The sequence below is a fragment of the Zeus faber genome, assembly GCF_960531495.2.
Source record: "Zeus faber genome assembly, chromosome: 16".
NCBI classification, from domain to species: domain Eukaryota; kingdom Metazoa; phylum Chordata; class Actinopteri; order Zeiformes; family Zeidae; genus Zeus; species Zeus faber.
In genome coordinates, this window is record NC_137202.1 from 6,536,183 (window position 1) to 6,554,530 (window position 18,348).

At 43.9% G+C, this 18,348-nt stretch overlaps 1 protein-coding gene across 3 annotated transcripts in view; it reads left to right on the forward strand.

Moving 5' to 3' along the window:
- Window positions 1-18,348, forward strand: part of tp53bp2a (tumor protein p53 binding protein, 2a) — a 39,965-nt gene that overhangs the window by 11,109 nt on the left and 10,508 nt on the right. Inside the window, exons 3-14 of one of the 3 annotated variants that reach the window (XM_080016694.1) lie at window positions 2,136-2,283; window positions 3,051-3,164; window positions 5,314-5,384; window positions 7,433-7,534; window positions 9,122-9,296; window positions 9,461-9,642; window positions 10,934-11,098; window positions 11,498-11,536; window positions 13,302-13,349; window positions 13,982-14,165; window positions 17,709-17,831; window positions 18,205-18,326. In XM_080016694.1, coding sequence (XP_079872820.1) covers window positions 2,136-2,283; window positions 3,051-3,164; window positions 5,314-5,384; window positions 7,433-7,534; window positions 9,122-9,296; window positions 9,461-9,642; window positions 10,934-11,098; window positions 11,498-11,536; window positions 13,302-13,349; window positions 13,982-14,165; window positions 17,709-17,831; window positions 18,205-18,326 — 1,473 coding nt within the window. The remainder of the gene's footprint in view (window positions 1-2,135; window positions 2,284-3,050; window positions 3,165-5,313; window positions 5,385-7,432; window positions 7,535-9,121; window positions 9,297-9,460; window positions 9,643-10,933; window positions 11,099-11,497; window positions 11,537-13,301; window positions 13,350-13,981; window positions 14,166-17,708; window positions 17,832-18,204; window positions 18,327-18,348) is intronic. The other 2 variants (XM_080016695.1, XM_080016696.1) reach the window with 2 other exon arrangements.

Genomic DNA, 18,348 nt, shown 5'->3' on the forward strand with positions numbered 1-18,348 from the left:
GAGTGGCCGATCGCAGCCCTGGATCATTAACTTTAGTGCTGAGTTGGATGTGCCTTTAACGTAGCCGATGCCTCCTCAGAGTCCCCATCCCCCCCTGCTTTGGCTTGTTGCTGTCTCTCTCTCCTGCTACTCTCTCACACTACTCTCTCACTTTGTCCCCTCTCTGGTTTCACCCCTTTACTATACAAATATGAACAGGGTCATTTGGATGTCCTACGTGTCCTGGGAAGTGGTGAAGATGTCAGTTGCTCTTGCCTGATCTCTGAATGACTTTTGTTGACGAAGCCAGGTTGTTTTTGCTTTTAGCGTGCGCGATAAAGGACCCGGCTTTCTCTCCCCAGCACACGCAATCTTACAGCAATAACGAGTTCTCAATCAGATTTGGCGGGGTGGGTCATTGTTCTTCGCGGTTGCCCTACTCCCCGTTACTATTAGCTCTCCCACTGGCCCTGAGGAAACCAGTGGAAGGGGAGGGGCCAGATCTATTTACAGCTTTTGTGTACTGTAGTTTACTGACCAGGATGACTCACTGCTCATTAACCCCACAGAAGAGATCAACCATTTGCATCTGAACGGGACAAAGCTGCTGCTTGACTCAGATCCTGTGACTCAGACCACCCCCTTTGTCTCGCACCTGCAGAGAACACTTGTCCACATTTATTGTTAAGAAGATGTAGGATCCCCAACTTGCTCAAAGTTCCATTGGAAGCCCAGAATTGAGGGACGCCGTCGAGGAGTGTTGCTTGCAGGCGCTTCTGCTCGGCACTCCCCGGCTTCTAAACTCTCCCGACTACCTTTGTTTACCCGTCATGGCTGCATGCAGCTGCTCTCCTGCCCGGCCCCTCGGCCCTTTGTGCCCGCGACCCCGCTGACCTGATGTTCCCAGCATAGCCCCCGTAGGCCTGGCCGTCCACGGCAGCCCACTCAAAATAGAAATTCTAACAGTCCAGTTTAGGGTTTGGGTCATTAAACAGGAAGAATTGACAAAATACCGACGACAACTTGGATTTTCGTTGTTTCGTTCTACTGTCGGGGCTGTTTTCTGTTTAGTTTTATTTTTATTCTTTAGTGTCTTCTCCGTTTTTAAGATTTCAAGCTTTAAGCCGTCACCACAGGCCAAGGCCTGGGGTGAAATAAGCTTGTTCCGTGCCCAGGGGCACACAGTTCATCATGTTGCTTTTATTAAAGATTTACCAAAGCTCTTCTTCCAAACTGAGGGACAGATTACTAACATGAGAATTTTCCAGTAGGCCTTCAAGCTTCTTAAACACACATGTGAAACACACAAATGGTTTTAGATTTAATGTCTAATTATGCAGTCGACTCCCCTGTGCCAATAAGCAATGCAAAGTCCGTACAGCGGTGGCGCTAGCTGATGGGCCTTCCCTTTTTGACTCCAGAGTTGTTGCTTGGAAGCAGCTGGATTTTTCACGTGATTCTACTTCTATCAGGGACGGCCTCGTTGAGATAGCCCGGTCCTCTTCAGATAGCTGCAAGTCAGTCGGAAACCATCTGTCTGCCAGTTACAGACTACTCTCCAGACGGGAGTCTGTGGCACACGCCTTTTTTGTGTGTGTGTGTGTGTGTGTGTGTGTGTGTGTGTGTGTGTGTGTGTGTGTGTGTGTGTGTGTGTGTGTGTGTGTGTGTGTGTGTGTGTGTGTGTGTGTGTGTGTGTGTGTGTGTGTGTGTGTGTGTGTGTGTGTGTGTGTGTGTTGACAGCGCACATTTGAGTCAGGCAGCCCGGGAGGAAAGGAATGTTGGGTTCCGATCCTCTGGTTTCTCCTGTTGACAGAGAGGAATGAAGGTTGAGACAGCGAGACTGATGTCAGTGAAACAAGGCAGACTGGCATGCTAGGGCTGGGGAATATATTGTTATAATATCGTGACATGAGACTAGATATCAATGGGATTTTTGATCATTGTGGTGTAGTTTAATGTTGTTTGCATTACAGTAATGTGTGTGTGTGTGTGTGTGTGTGTGCGCACCAATCAACAATATTGTGATATTTAATTTTGTTATAATCATATTTCAGCATCAAGGTCACCCTTGCCATTTAGCACTTACAACATTTTCCTTGCGCTAATTCATTCTTTTTTTTTTTTTTTTTTTGCTGTGTTACTTCTGTCTCCTTCAGGTGTTCTTGACAGTGTACCTCAGTAACAATGATCAGCATTTTACCGAGGTGCCCGTTACCCCGGAGACGCTGTGCCGAGATGTGGTGGAGCTGTGCAAGGAGCCGGGAGAGGCGGACTGTCACCTGGCGGAGATGTGGCGAGGGTCGGGTGAGTGTTGGCTGGGTTTATGAACCGCGCTCGTAACGCGCGCGCACAAGCATGGCTTGGTTTTGGCTTAACCCCAGTTGGTTACCCAGTGATTGGATTTCTGAAATAAATCGTGTGACGGACTGATCCTTTGCCGTCTTGCGGGTCTGCAATGCAAATCAAGTAGAGCGAAGAGTGTCGACAATTCAGGAACTCTTCACAACCTCGACTCAAGGAGCGAGGCTTTGCAGCTGTTTCCATGGTAATGCTGCCATACAAGAGAGAAGTGGAGTGCTATTTACTGTGAGAGTACGTTGGAGAAGGAATCATCACGATGCCTTTTAAGGAGGCTGCTGACTACTGGAAAGAGTAAATTTCACGCTCATTTTTACTGCGGGCTGTTATTTTTAAAATTTCTCTGAAACTATCCTAATTTGTCTCGCGTAATATTTGGATGTATTTCAGTGAAAGATGATGTTGTGCTATTGTCCAATTTTACTATGGGGTTGATGCAGTTCTAAAAATCTGTAATGAGGTTAATGAGATGTGTGTTTCATCAATGAATTTACGAGTTCTCTGGCTTGGAACCAGACGCTTTGACTGACGTCAGATCACAGCCGCTGCCTGAGGACTTTCGCTGGGAGCATCTACCAGAGACAGACGCTCTTGTAAATGAACCTTGTCGGAACGTAGGCCAGCTGAGTCAGGCTGGGGCGGTTGGACAAGATTCGCAAATGCTTACTTTGAATGGGTGTCGTGTGAATGGGTGTTGTGTGTTCCGACCGCAGAGCGACCTGTCGGTGACGGGGAGAGGATGCTGGACGTGCTTCAGCGATGGGGGCAGCACAGGGCCGAGGTGCGCTTCTTCCTACGTCACGACCGAGCCCCGAGCAGGGAATCGAGTGAGTTCCTACCTACGCAAGCACGCACACACACACACACACACACACACACACACACACACACACACACACACACACACACACACACACACACAAACACAAACCTGCAGGTGTAAATCTGAGACCACTCTTGCATAACAAGCAAAGCATGGGAGGGTATGTCCTTGGGGGGGAAAAGGTGGATTTGACAGTCTACTTTTAGGTTCTATAAACTTTGTGACACACACATGCGTGTGCACGCACCTGGCGGCAATGCATATGAGTGCCTCCTTTTGAGGACTTTAACCCTAGAATGCATATTTGGAGTCAAATAAAATTACCTGTTTTTCTTTTTTATTTATATATATATATATATATATATATATATATATATATATATATATATATATATATATATATATATATATATATATAAAAATGTGAACACATTATTTCATGTACAGTAGACGCTCAACATTATATATCAATAAAATATTGTTTGAAAATTAAACCAAGAAAACCATTATCCAGGTCATTTTTGACCCACTGTATGCATTCAAGGGTTAAACTGCCAGCCTCTTATTTCTCTGTACAGTACAAAAAGTGTAGTCCAAGACTTTAGATTTATATTAGCTCGCCTCAAATCCCCCGGCAAGTCTTATTAAGCCTTATCTCTGAAGGTCTGGCTCGGAGGCAGGGTGTCCCAGTCACGTCGTCATAAGCCTGTTACTTTTCCACTTTTCAACACAGAAAACTCTAGTATTTTGGTCCCGCGCTATCCTCTCAGACCCCGGTTGCGTAACTAAAGCCTCTTACCCCTCACAGCTTGAGTCTGGCACAGGGATTAGATGGCTGTTTGTCCTTTCCTGTTATCTTAGCCTACTCTTGTTTCTCACACCGCTAGCTTAGTCCAGCCCAGTCTTTAAAACATTTATTGCTTGATTTTTCTTCATAAATGTCACTATTGGTAACCCACTTCCCCCGTTGTTATTCTCATGGCTTGTGTGTTTTGGAGCTGGACTGTGCAGGTTGTGTTTCATAAACTTTGTATGTTAAGCAAACATCTTGTTGGATGTGGTGCTGTGCAACCATGTTCTTTCTACCAAACTAAATCTGTGTTTGGTTTGACTTTGTTTTTGTTTTTTTTGTTTTTGGTCAAGATAAACATCTTCACGGCTTTTCCTGCTAAGGGCTTGGTTGTCTTTTTTGCCTGACACTGTCCCAGTCCATATATGTAACATATGTCAAGGGTCGTCCAAAACCATTATGTAAAACACAGGGCTTTTGTCATCAGCCGCCACTTGTGTGATAACATCTGCTCCGTAGACTGCCTAAAGGCCGAATTCTACTTTCCGTGTCCGCAAGGGTCCGCTTGATGTAGATGTTGTCATCTATTCCCCTCTGCGCACCTCCCAGATTTTCTGACCACGCCTAACAGCTACTACGACTATGAAGACTACACACGTGCTCGAAAAGTAAAATAGATGCTCTCACCGGCAACTCTTACAACTCGTCTCTAAAGGAGTTTTATTTTTTCACTTTAACTGATGTTTTATGGTTCTTGAAAGTGATGTTCTTTGGCAGGCTTGTCGCACAGAAAACAGAATAAATAAAAAATAAATAAATAAAAAAAAGGGTTTTCTGAGTCTTGTTCAGACATCAGACAAAGGAGCTCTTGGTGTTATCAAGAGATCGCTATTTAAAATTCTCATTCGCATGTGTGGAATGCGTCCAGACACCAAAGTGTGGTATATACAGAACCCCACCCGTGGATTGTCTGCGTAGGCAACGCGGAAAGTATATCAGCGCCTTAAGACCCCCTCCTCCTCCTCCTCCTTGCATCATAGAAGCTTATAGCGCGGCTGACCATACACACACACGCGTACTGGTACACAGTTAATTGTGGGACTCACCCGAGAGGATTGTGCAGTGAGGTAAATATTGAGATTATGGCAAGTCACAAAGCGCCGCTGATCCCTCTTTGTCTCCAGGAGGGGCTAAGCTCTTCCAGCACCAGACGCCCCATTTCCCACTGACCTGTCGCGATGAGGCTGTGTGGCTGGGAGAAAGTGGCTGCTTGTTAGGCCCACCTGTGGCTGACTGGAGCAAGCGGGGGGGACAACCACACTGATGTCTGACTGGGTCTTTTGTCGTGTTGACGGTTTTTCAGGCAGCTCAAGAGGCTCGGAGCCTAAGAGAAATGGAGTAAAGGGCCCACCGGATAGAAGAATGGAGAACGGGGTGAGTTACCATGTCGGTCTGTTGCCATATTAAAAGCCAAATGTCCACGTCAGATCTTTTATTTATTTATTTTTCTTCTTGTATCCATGCCAACTCAACAATGAGGTTATTTTTGCCTGTGGTAATTAGACTTTTTAAGGAGAATGTGGTATTTAACAAATCAAAATACAACAGTAGTTATCCCGTCCTAAAATGATTGTTCTGTCGACTTTCTTGAAACTGTGACTTGTGGAATGTAAATACATCGTGAAGGGGAAATTAATCCTGAATTTGAAACAGCATGTGATATCCGGGCTGTCAACAGCACTGCAACTCCCTGGGATGGATTTATGATTCCAAGTTGCATTTTGTTCACAAACTGATAAACAAGTGGGGTGCAACTGATTTATTACTTAGACTACGTGTTTTGAACATAAATTTCACTGCACGTATATAATAATATTTTGACATTGAATACAAGTAAGAATCATTTTGATTATTCATATATGTTTATGACAATGATAGGCTGCTTTCCTTTTTAAATGGATACAATTTGCATTTGAACATATTGTTTACCCTTTCAAGACTCCACTTTACTTTCCTGTTGTTTAACCTTTTTTCCTGTGAGACTGACGGGAGAGTGTTGAAATGTCTGTCGCAAGAAAGCTCATGTTACAATTTACACAGAGACTCGACATGTGCTTTAGAATGACGACATTTACTTTGGCTGTTTTGACTTTTGGCTTGTTTGAATGTAGGGAGTCAAAACACGGTTTTCGGCACCTTGAATTTTAAATGACTGCGTCGCCTACATACACCTGCTCACACTTATAAAGTCTTAAAATGATGTAAATGAATTTAAATTTATGAGGCCTTAATACCTACCTACTACACATACCTGTTCTTCATGATCCCAACTCACTGCATACTAACCTGTAGGGCGAAATTCAAGAAAATCCTTATACTTACCTTTTTTTAATTTATTTCAATTCCTAATAACTTACCTTGCTTCCTTGAATGAAGCTGGTATAGTAAAAGTTCATTGAATAATCAAGTTCATAACCCTCCCTATGTCTATCTAATACTGACCTTTGCCCTGTATTAGGGCTGTCAAACGATGGTCCGATATTTGAATGCTAATGAAGTTGGAATCTGAAAATTAACATTTGAAAGAATGTTAGAAAATTTATTATGTTTATAAAAATGTTGCGCGCATTTGTCCACATACATCCTCTTGTGGGCAAGTGAACTCTGTGTCTTCCGTTAAAAAACATTTTCGGTTTGTTATTTTTTTTCTTTTCTTTTTTTTCTTTTACATTTTTTGGGGCAGCTTTCTAAAATCTCATAACAAAGGATAAAGAGCAGCGGAGCAAAATAAAAGGTCCAACCCCCCCGGTCCAGGCCTCGGCTTCCCGGAGGCCAAGGCGGCGGCTGGCGGTCGCAATTGGACGATTGAAATTTTGCACGACTGCACCACCTAAAGTTGGTCAAATTGTCAAAATGTATTAATCTTGTAATAGATATTACAATATATTCAAATTTATGTGTTTTTTCAGAAGGAATATTTTATTGGGATTTTTGGCCATTTTTTACAACCCTACCCTGTACCAAATATATAGTACTTACCTGCAATAATTTATTGAATAAGTGAGGGGATTTGTCAAAAAATCATATATTAAATTCTGTAAAAACTAGTCTTAAAAATGATTAAATTGAACCATCTGATACCAGCCTACACTGTGTTTTTAAACAGACAAACTAGTGCCAAGTGTACGTTGGCCAAATGTCGACCGAGAACGACCTTAAAATTCAGGGAAATGTTTGTGTACTAATTATGAACCCGATGACAATTCATGAGAAGGTAGATCCGTTATCCATGCAAAAGGTGAGAGTTAATCCTCCAGGAAAGTTATGGAACATCTGAATGAACGAATGCCAAACCTACATACATAACAATATCAGGGTACAGTGTGTATTTGTTGTTTGTTCATTTTTATTTATTTTTTCACACAACCGCGCACACGTGTGTTCTTCGCTGAAACCCAGAGTTTTGTTCTTTCATTTACCAGGTGGCCGTCCCCCGGATGGACATGACCCTGGCCGAGTTGCAGGAGATGGCCGCCCGTCAGCAGCAGCAAATTGAGGCACAGCAACAGCTACTGGCTTCCAAGGTACATAGAGGGAGGGAGGGAGTGAGGGGGGTGGGAGGGGAGCTGAGGGAGGAGCTAGGATCAGGCAGAGTTGAGCTGATGGCTGGAGAATGAGGTTGAAAGAGGGGGAGATGAAAGTCCAGAGAAATGGTTGAGAGGGAGATGAACAAAATGTAGCGTGATCGAGAGGGCAGTTAAGTCGACGGAGGAGAAAGTGGGCAGACGGCGCAGACGACAAACACAATAAAACAGAATTGGTGCCGCTCTGAAAGGAACGTGGAGTGGTGGGGGGCAGATGAAACCAACTGCAGAAAGCGGCTGGTTCTGTCTTCGCTGTGGCTGAGTTTTCGGGAGTCGGTTGCGTGTGCTCTGGTTCTTGGTGCCGTCAATCTGTCCGTCCCTTAACAAGACTTATTTCTTGCTAATCTCTGGGTTTACTGTGTCTACTGCGACATAACAGAAAACTGCAATGATATAATTTACTGTGTCGCAGCTCTTTTTCTTGTTCTTTCGCCCTACGTGTGTGTGTGTGTGTGTGTGTGTGTGTGTGTGTGTGTGTGTGTGTGTGTGTGTGTGTGTGTGTGTGTGTGTGTGTGTGTGTGTGTGTGTGTGTGTGTGTGTGTGTGTGTGTGTGTGTGTGTGTGTAATCCAGTGACACTTGGCTCTCTTAAACAAAACCTTTATTTGGCGTCAGACTTTGTCAATCTTATACTGGCGCCATCTCTCTCTCTCCCTGCTCCCACTGCAGAGTTGAGTTAGTTCACCCACCGTGTTGTTTAGCTACTCCAGCCGGTTTGAGTGCAGCTCAGCACACTGATCGCTCGTAGCCTGGGGATAAGGTAGCGAGCCAGGAATGTAAGCTTGAGCACCGATCTACACCATGCGCTGCGTAAACAAACAGGCATCCTCATCTCCACGCAAGACACCAGATAAAGACTGTATTGTTCTCACCCGGGGAAGCTGTTCAGTGCCATATGACACACACACAGCCGAGCGGCTTTGGGTGATACAACATGGGTTATGGGTTAACAACATGCACGGTCATGAGCAGCAGCAGCAGCAGCTGAGGTTGGTGGGTGGTGGTTGGCCGCGGCCCAGTTCTGCTACAGCTTTGTGTTGTTTGCCACTACTATTTTGGAGTAACTCCAAGGCTCCACATCAGTGTTTGTGAGTTCAAAAGAAAATTCAAACTTGAATGTCTGAAGTTGATGAATCAGAGACTTAGAAAAACTCACTTTGTACAAATGAAAAAACAAATAATACAAATAGTGCCTAATTTAAACATAATGGTAATCTGTCCAAATACTTTTGGTTCGCTGAAAAAGGGAGACTATGAAAGGGTTGTTAGTTATGAAACCAATATTCATTGCAATACTCCAAGTAAGAAATCAAAACTGGAAATCTGTACTTTAAGCTCATATTTAGTTGTTTGATTGTTAATCAAAACATTAAGAGTGCAGAGCCAAAACAACAGAAAATGTGTCATTGTCCAATTACTTATGGGCAGCACCTGTATATATCACTATATTGATATTGGTATGACGACTATTGAATAATTTAGCATGATGCTCTGCCGTAATGGTCATTCCGTTCCTCGTGTGTGTCCAGGAGCAGCGTCTGCGCTACCTGAAGCAGCAGGAGCAGCGGCAGCAGCAGCAGGCCTCAGAGCAGGAGAAGCTGCAGCGCCTGCGGGAGAATGTGGAGAACCAGGAGAGTCGACTGAAGAAGGTCCGAGCCATCAAGGGCCAGGTGGAGCAGAAACGCCTCAGCAACGGCAAGCTAGGTGAGCTCACGCAGAGGATGACGCCACTTCCACCGCTGGTTGGAAGAAAGCATGGGGTGATATTGTGCTGAGCTAGAAGCTATATGCAAGGCATCCCAACTATTAGGTAGGTAACGGAGACTTCACCGATAATCTTTCTCGTCTCTCCTGCCCTCCTTGTCCAGTTGAGGAGATCGAGCAGATGAACAACTTGTTCCAGCAGAAACAGAGGGAGCTGGTGGTGTCCGTGTCCAAGGTGGAGGAGCTCAGCAGGCAGCTGGAGATGCTCAAGAATGGAAAGATGGACGCCTTCCACGAGAACCAGAGCTCCGTGGCCGAACTGGACCGCCTGTATAAGGAGCTGCAGGTGTGTTTTTGTGTGTGTGTTTTGTGTGGCTTGAGGTACGTACATTAATATCTGAGGTCCAGCACAAGAGGAGATTAATTGATTGACTAACATTACAAGATTCAAGATGTTAATTTGTCATATACATTCATACATATATGAAGTAAAAATGACATTGCAACGCACCTGGAGATGATGCACAATAAGTAGCTAACTGCTCAGTAACTAACTGGCACAACACAACATCAGTAGACATCACGACTGTACACATTTTTCCTAACAAAGCTTGAGAAAATAGGCAATCTTATAATCCACCGTCCTTTGGTAAATAGATGAATAAAAAATGAAGACGTGGAAGGCGTTCCCTTGCCTGACGTTGTCATTTTTCAATGCGGACCTTCTGTTAGGGGCCAATCTCGCTGATAATTTGAGGACTGCCCAGGGCTGGACGGTAACTGTTGCCCTCAGCAACCAGATTGTCAATTAGCAACCATTTTGTGGCCTCTATTGCCTCCTTTGGCAACTTTTTTTTTTTTTTTTTTTTTTAATTTTTTTTTTAAACAAGAAATATGGACGGCAAACAGCAAAACTTGCACCCAAAAATAAGTAAATATCTTGCATTACTGATATTTAAATATTGCGGTTACAGTCGGAACCAGAGCGCTGCACATGCATTGGTGTGTTCACTCACGTGCACACCCACAGTCACCTGTTCTACAGACAATGGTGAAGCAAATGAAGTTGTTTGACTGTTGACCCGTCAACATCTCAAAGAATGCAAGTTTATATAACTGACAAAGATCCAGATGAACCCAAATGAAAAACAAAAAATAAATCAGTGGGGAGGCCTATCTGATTTGGTTCGACTGACAAGCTACAGGATGGATCAGTTAGCAGGAGGTAACGTTTGCTGTACTCACTTATGATAGGCTAGTTTACAGTCACCATCCGAGTATGTTATATGGTAGGGCTGTACCCCACTCAGAATATTGTCAGTAAAATCTGATTTGGCTGATCAATACAAAGATTAGGCTATTCTTTCCTTTTTTCACTTCAGCGCCACGAGAAACTCCTATATCAGCCTACACGAGCCTCATGTTTTACCTATAAGACTCACGTTCTAATGCCTTCTTCGTCATTTGTGACGTGAAAACATCAGATTTACACAGCGAGAAAGTAAACCCATGAGATTTTTCTAGATGTCTGACCTTTCAGAAAAAAATTAAATACAATTAAATTAAAAAAATTAAAAAAAACAACTGGTCTGCTAAAAATGTAAACTATGCTCTGTCCTGTCTCATGCCACGTCCAGTTGAGAAACAAGCTGAACCAGGAACAGAACACCAAGCTGCAGCATCAGAGGGACAGCCTCAACAAGCGGAACCTGGAGGTAGCGGCCATGGACAAGCGGATCAACGAGCTGCGGGATCGCCTGTGGAAGAAAAAGGCCGCCCTGCAGCAGAAAGAGAACCTGCCGGTGAGTTCCAACGGCGATATGCAGCTGAGTGCCCTCGCACCTCATCTTCAGTGGTGATCAACATTGCTCAAGGACCACACCGGTCTCAAAATGAGTTTATCCCATTTACTTTTCAGCACGTTTCACATTACCACCGATGTTTTTCCTGCTCATCGCTCACATTGTTCGATTTTTAATGTTAACCAATAAAAAAAAAAAAGAATACAGCAAAATGAACCTTTGACAAAACTATGTGTTACTCTAGTTGTCAGTGGGGCCTGGAGATCATTTTAAGCAAGTTTTCAATTTGTCACTTAACATGTCAACTTGTTTGGTGCTGCACGCTTGTAGTTTTGCTCAGAGCTCCCCTTAGAGGTCAGAGGGAATAAAGTCTGTTTGTCTCTGTCTGTTTACCACAAGCCTCAGAACTCCTGGCATACAGAGCTGACTCACACCCACGTAAGGTTCCTGATATCCTGCCCGTACAGGGAAAACCTAATGACCGCCTGACAGGAGGGGGGCGCCCTGTGATCCTACTTTTTCTATCTGTTTTTTTATTTTATTTTTTTATCTTTGATTTCTCCTCCCGACGCATCCGAAACGGTTATCGGGGATTGATGGTCGTTTTGATCGTGTGGCAGCGTCGATGCGCTAACTGAGTTTACACCCCCACTTCTTCTCTGCTGTGTGTGTACAGCTCAGATTGGCAAAAAAAAACAACTCCAAAAGAGGAGAGAGGAGCAGCGAAAGCAGGCAGACATGTCAGGAATACCATGGGAGATGCTATCTTTTCAGGCTGGGCTAGGAACCAAACAGGATGCTGATAACAACCAACTTACCCTAACTTACTTTTGTAAACTGAGCCTCTCTGGAAGACAAAAAAAATAATAATTTAATTGTAGCCAATGATATTTGGCTCTGGTTATTAAAATGATGTGCCTGGTGTCTCCCTGCTCCCTCTTCTCCCTGGAGTTGTTTTTTAACAGTGTTGCCATGGGATTACTAATTCAAAGTAAACAAACTCCTCTTCCAAATAGTTTGAAGAAGAGGAATTAACATAAACAACGTCATCCATTTTGGATGAGAATGTGTGGCGTTGTTTTCTCCTGTTGGTGAAAAATGTAGAAGAATGTGTAAAATGTAAAAGACACCGCAAATGGTTTTCTCTGTTCCTTCTCTTAAAGGATATGTTTTTTTTTTTTTTTTTTTTTTTTGTTTGTTTTTTTGCTTTTATTAAAATGGTGTTTCCCGTCACTTATAACTCTTCATGGGACAACCTCACTGAACTCTATACTATTGACAAACTTACCACTCTGCCGCAGCTTCTCACTGTGCTTGAATGCAGAGCAGTAAAGGCATCAATAGTGAGATGTTCGGTGATTGTGCTTAACATTTTAATAAGGCCAGGGTTGAGTGGCGAAAATATAATCGAACTAACATCACATATTTGATGCGTCGTCGTCTTCATCTCGGCCCACAGATCTTTACTAATTATTGACTTTCTCAATCGGATTGACTCCCTGTCAATCAGAACAGTGGTGTTTTTGGTGAACTGCGTCGTTGATTTGTGTTTGATTGTCGCCTCCTCTGCTTTACGATGTTATAGAACAGCTCTGCATGATGGTCTGCGGCAGAAAGCCCTTGAGCTGTGTTATACCTCACCCTGCTTTGTACGCCACGCCAACAGTTCATTAACGCAAACATCCAACTTTTTTAAGTGCCTCGCAAATTGAAACCCAAGTCCCGAATCACCTAATTGATATTTACATCACCTCATTGAAGCCAGACAGGAATTGTTTTTAACAAGTGAATAACAAAGACAAATGAGAAACCCGCCTTCCACAAAGCTCACCTTGTCTTTTGATGTGCCATTTAATGAAATTGTGTGTGTGTGTGTGTGTGTGTGTGTGTGTGTGTTGAATAGTGCCCCCGTCAGGAGGTGGTTTACCCAAACTCTGCCTAGAATCATAATGAGTGGGCCTTTTTCACTCCGGCACAAAGACACGCTCCGTCAGGGTCTCACTGACATCATCCAGCAAGCACGTAGAGCCCAGGCTCCCAAAGAACCAGAGGTGTTTCACTAACCCACTGCACTCGCAGTCCCACCGTCCAACAAACGAGCACATGGGGGATCGCACGAAAATGGGACGAGGGGGATTGTGTGGGATTCTGAACTGCCCTTGAAAAAAAAAAAATGTTGTGGTTTTTTTTTTTTTTTCTCAAGAATGGCTATCCTGTTAAAGAGAGGGCTCCAAAAGACACTCAGCTCCAGGTAACTAGCCTTGAGTTAGATTTTTCCAATATTCTCTCATGATCTGATCTGTGCAGCATGTCTCCACACGGCACAAGGGACTCTTGTTTTTATTTGTTTTTCGCGGGGAAGGTGAATCGAATTTGTCCTGTCTTAAAAGGCGTCACAGCTCGTCGTCTTAATCTTCTCCGCTGTGCAAGATGAATTCTGTTAAAGTAAATAAGTTCTGTATTTGTTGTTGTAGTTCTGTGGGGGGGCGGGGGGGTAAGTTATTCATTCTGCACATAGGACTTAAGGGGTGGGTGAAAGTAGATTTAGTCTAAATTGTTTTGTCTTCACAACTTTATTTACAATACATCTTTGTATTGTTGCTGTTTCTGCTGTCCACTGAACTGTCTACATGATGGCAGTTATTTTTCATTACGCTCAGTCAGAAGAAATCATTATCATAGGAAGTGAGTACATACTTGCAGTTTTTGCCAACTCCTGCATTTTTAATGCAAAAAAAAAAAAAAAAAAAAATTCAAAGGTTCACTAATTGCATCACAAGTTTTGAGAAAAGCCATTGTGAAATTGAGCATTTTTCGTAGCAACAATCCTATATAAACTCTGAAATCCTCGTTAATAACATCTCATCCTCTCTGTCCACCCAGCTGCCCTCTGACGGCCCCGTGGGACAGCAGTCGGGTCCGTCCCGTGTGGCGGCGGTCGGTCCCTACATCCAGTCTTCCACGATGCCCCGGGGTCCAGTGAGGCACGAGCTGCTGGTCAAACCCGCCTACCCCGACGGCACGGCCACGCTACCGGCCCATGACCCGCAGAGCAAGGCCAACGTTGGTGAGAAAGCACTTGAATTGAGTTTTAGCTCATTTACTCGTCGGCTAGTAACTATTTACATGACCCCCATTTTCCTGTTGAAGATTTTTAATCGTGTCACCTTTTGGAAAGGTTCAAATAATATGGTGAGAAATTTACCTTAGAGAATTAGATCTGTATTCGATCACCCACAAGCTGGATGGAAAGGTTTCTCGAGCACAAAGTTACAAGAAAATGATGGTGTGGATTTCAATATCAGGGCGATTAACTATTCCTGAAGCCATTTCTTTACTTTGTTGCCACCTGCTGTTTTCATTCCTCAAACAGTATTTTTGAGCGGTCTCTCAACAGAGAGTTGTGCCTGTTTCCCTAATGCTGTGTTCGAAGGAAACTTGGGCGTTCGGACGACAACTTGCATGTTCAATGCAAAGCTTTTATTTGAAAGTTCAACTGGAGGGATGGGAAAACGACTTGAAGAGATTGGACGCACCGGGCCAAGTGAAATTTAAAATTTCTCAAAATAAAAGATGAGATGTGGTAATGAAGCACAGCCGTCATAGGACGTTTAGCCGAAGTACAGTCTTTGCCGAAGTACAGTCTTGCTTTTTCTGCAGCACAGGAGGGATTAAACCCATTAGGGACTACAGTGTAACTTTCTTCTGTGTTTGGGTGTTTGAGTGCGCATAAACTGTCTTTGCAAACATGACTGGAGTGCCCCGTTCCCCATCAGGAGCAGACGCGTCTGGGATACCCTCAGGTTGGGATGTCACACTGAGCTCAGAAGGTAGTTAGTTGCCCTCTCCTCTCCTGGATACTGCTGTGGATATACTTTGTCTTTAAGGAAGCAAATACTGAATCTAGACGAAGGCTCTTGTAGTTCCTGACTTTCCCATCACACTTTGTTTTGCAGTGAGTTTTATTCTGAATTGACTGCTGTGGTGGGTGGATGTATTTGGGCCCTTCATTTCTACTCTTTCAAGTTTCATTTAGCCATGCGAGGAAAAAAAAAAAAAAAAAAAAGTATAAATGCCCCAAGTAGTGTTTCACTGAAGCTTGTAATGCCCTATACTAGCACCAGATGGGGATAGAATGCTAGTCACTTTGAACTGATAGTAGCTAGTAGTGGTAGTGGCTGTTTAAAATCACATTAGGCGTTACAACCTGATGCACACATACCCTTACGGGCCTGTTTGAGTAAATTTTTATTCCCAGTAGAAATTGCGAAAATTTGCAAATATTGCAAGTTAAAAAAAAAAAAAAAGTTTTTGTTTTTTACCTCTAATCAATGAACGGAGCACATATGATGATACACTTTCTACATATAACTGAAATAACCTTATTTTCTCTATAAAAAAAACAAAAACGTGCGCTCAAAGTTACCTGCAAAGAAACATCTGTGCTTTTGCCTGGGTTTTAGAAGGAAGTCTCTGAAGTAATCTTTCAATTCAAATAAAATCTTCCAGTGACATCGCCTCTGTTCCTTTTGACGATGAGTTTAAACAGTCTGTTGGTTTTGGATTTTAATACAGAAAAGTTTTGGTTGGGTTTGGATTCACTATTGCGATTGCAGAATTACAAATTCCTCCTGATGGAGGAGAGGGAATCCTGGGTAAATGGATGCAGCAGTAGAGTAGAGGAACATCCTATTTAGAGTCTTGATGACATGAGCCTCGCTCACAAACTCATTCTCCAAGCCCTCTTTAAAAATAACTCCCCCAGTGGATAGTGGGCCAACGAGAGAGCCTGTCTTCACCAAAATTAGTCATTACAAAAATGACCCCATGCAGGGTTCTGAGGGGTTGAGAGGGGGCTGGAGTAGATGGGGACCTCTTCTCTCTCTTCCCCCTAACACCTCAGAATCCCATGTATTCCCTCTCCTTATTTTGCATTTCCACATCAGTTAGAAGCGTAGAAGTAATTTTTTATTTTTTTGTTTTTTTTGTGGTTTTTTTTTTTTTCTGTTCTGCTGTGATGTTGCATGCAATCATTTCCGCTTGATGAGGCGATATGCAGTGGGAGAAGAGGCGGAGAGGCTGGGGGTGTGGGCAGGGGACTTGGTTGCCGAGTGCTCCCATCCCCAGCTCCTCTCCGGCGGGGCGGCTTCATAAGGCGTCAGCCGGGTTTCTGGAGGCTGCACTGGTCCCTGCGTGGCCCCTTGGGGGGGCCGCCGTGCCCGGGCTCTGCCGACCTCCACGCCAAGAACAAAAGGGGGCGATCCGGATATTTAACACTTCTTCTTCTAAGGTTTTCTTGTCTCGTGTGCGCCTTCTTCAGAAGCCATGTTCTTGCTCAAGCCTCTGAAAGAGCTGCGGGCGAAGAGAAAAGGTACACTGTCGGAGTTAAATGCTTTGCGTGTTCGCCGTATGCGTGGACTCTCCAATCCTGTCTTTCACGTGTCCCCTCTGTTTGCTATGAATCATTTCTGCATTGTATCTTTCAACTTATCCTCTGACAGGATTGCAATGTTGTGTGTTGATTTCTTCTCGGGTTCTGTGTGTTTGTTGTGCTTCTGTAGGGTCCTGTGTGTTTGCTAAATGGGTCAGTTGGAACAAACACATAAGCTTCAGTTGAGCTGACGTTCTATGTGGATTCTGACCAGCCCAATCAAGTCTCTCGTGTGTGTGTGTGTGTGTGTGTGTGTGTGTGTGTGTGTGTGTGTGTGTGTGTGTGTGTGTGTGTGTGTGTGTGTGTGTGTGTGTGTGTGTGTGTGTGTGTGTGTGTGTGTGTGTGTGTGTGTGTGTGTGTGTGTGTGTGTGAGATTCTTAAGAGGAAGGACACACTTGGCTGCAGTGCACTGAAGATGAAATGGCAATCTTAAAGTCGGTATAAAGCAAAAATAAATGTGTTCTGAGTTTGTCACACCAGAGAAAAGTGTGTTATCAACCACCCAGCCAAATTTGAATGACTAAAAAAATCTTCAAGTGTACAAAATTTGGTTTTATTCTGAAGTCGTAGCATGGTGGCTGTTTCGGCTCGCCCGGGGAGCGGGGGCTCTGTTCTGGCTTGCCCGAGGAGTGGGGCGCCATCCCAGCTCACACAGAGCTGGGATGCCATCAAGCCACCATTTCAGACCCGCCCAAAAAATCCTGAACACAAAAATGGTGAAAAACTGTTTTAACTCCATGATTCAGTACTACATACAGTAGATTCAGTCTTTTTACATGTTTTTAGCAGTGATTTTCTTACATGTAGAATGTCTTTAGAAACAAATTGCTGAATTAATACTTTACACATACTTTAAATATACTGCTTCCCTAGAGCGCCCAGCACATCCTTTTTATTTTTCTGTTATCTTGCTGCACAGACAAGGCCATTTGTTTGTGTCATGGGAAAACAGTTGCTGAACCAAGAACAAAATTAGCAAAAAAATAAAAATTTAGAATCCGGTTCTGTATCCTCTGCTGCTCTTTGCACCATAGATGCAGGTGAAAGCAGAAACTTGTTTTTTACATTTAGTATTTGGTTTCCCCTTTGTCTCCACGGGAGATCCAGAGCCACCAAGAAACTTCCACACATCAGCTGCGTCCCTCCGTCTTTTCTGACCTTTTTTCTTTTGTCCATCAGGCCTCCAGTCTTCCAAGATGGCTGAGTGGGGAACCTCAGGTCCAGAGTCCAACTCCAGTGGCCATGGACCGGCCTCCACGCTGCCACGCAGGACCTCTCACCTGAATCCCAACCCGGAGCACGGTAACGCATGCACACACACACACACACACACACACACACACACACACACACACACACACACACACACACACACACACACACACACACACACACACACACACACACACACACACACACACACACACACACACACACACACACACACACACACACACACACACGCATGCGCATGCACATAGTGCTCATGTGGTTATAGTTTACTGGGTTTAACATATTGTTTGGCATGCAGTTCGGATTGAACTGAACTGAATTTATTGATTTTATTTTTTTTTTTCTCTCCTGCACAATTAATGTTGTTTTTTTATTGCATATTTTTCTTTTATCTTAACTACTGTGTGCAAATAATGAACTAAATGTCAATGTTTTTGGTCAGATGATGTAGAGCTGAAGCGGGATAGGAAGGTTCGTCCGTTTTCAATGTTTGAGCCCACTGAAGCGCCTGCCACCTCTCTCCGCAAGAACCAGAGCAGCGATGACCTTGTTCGAGATGCACAGGTGAGTGAGTGAGAGAGAGAAT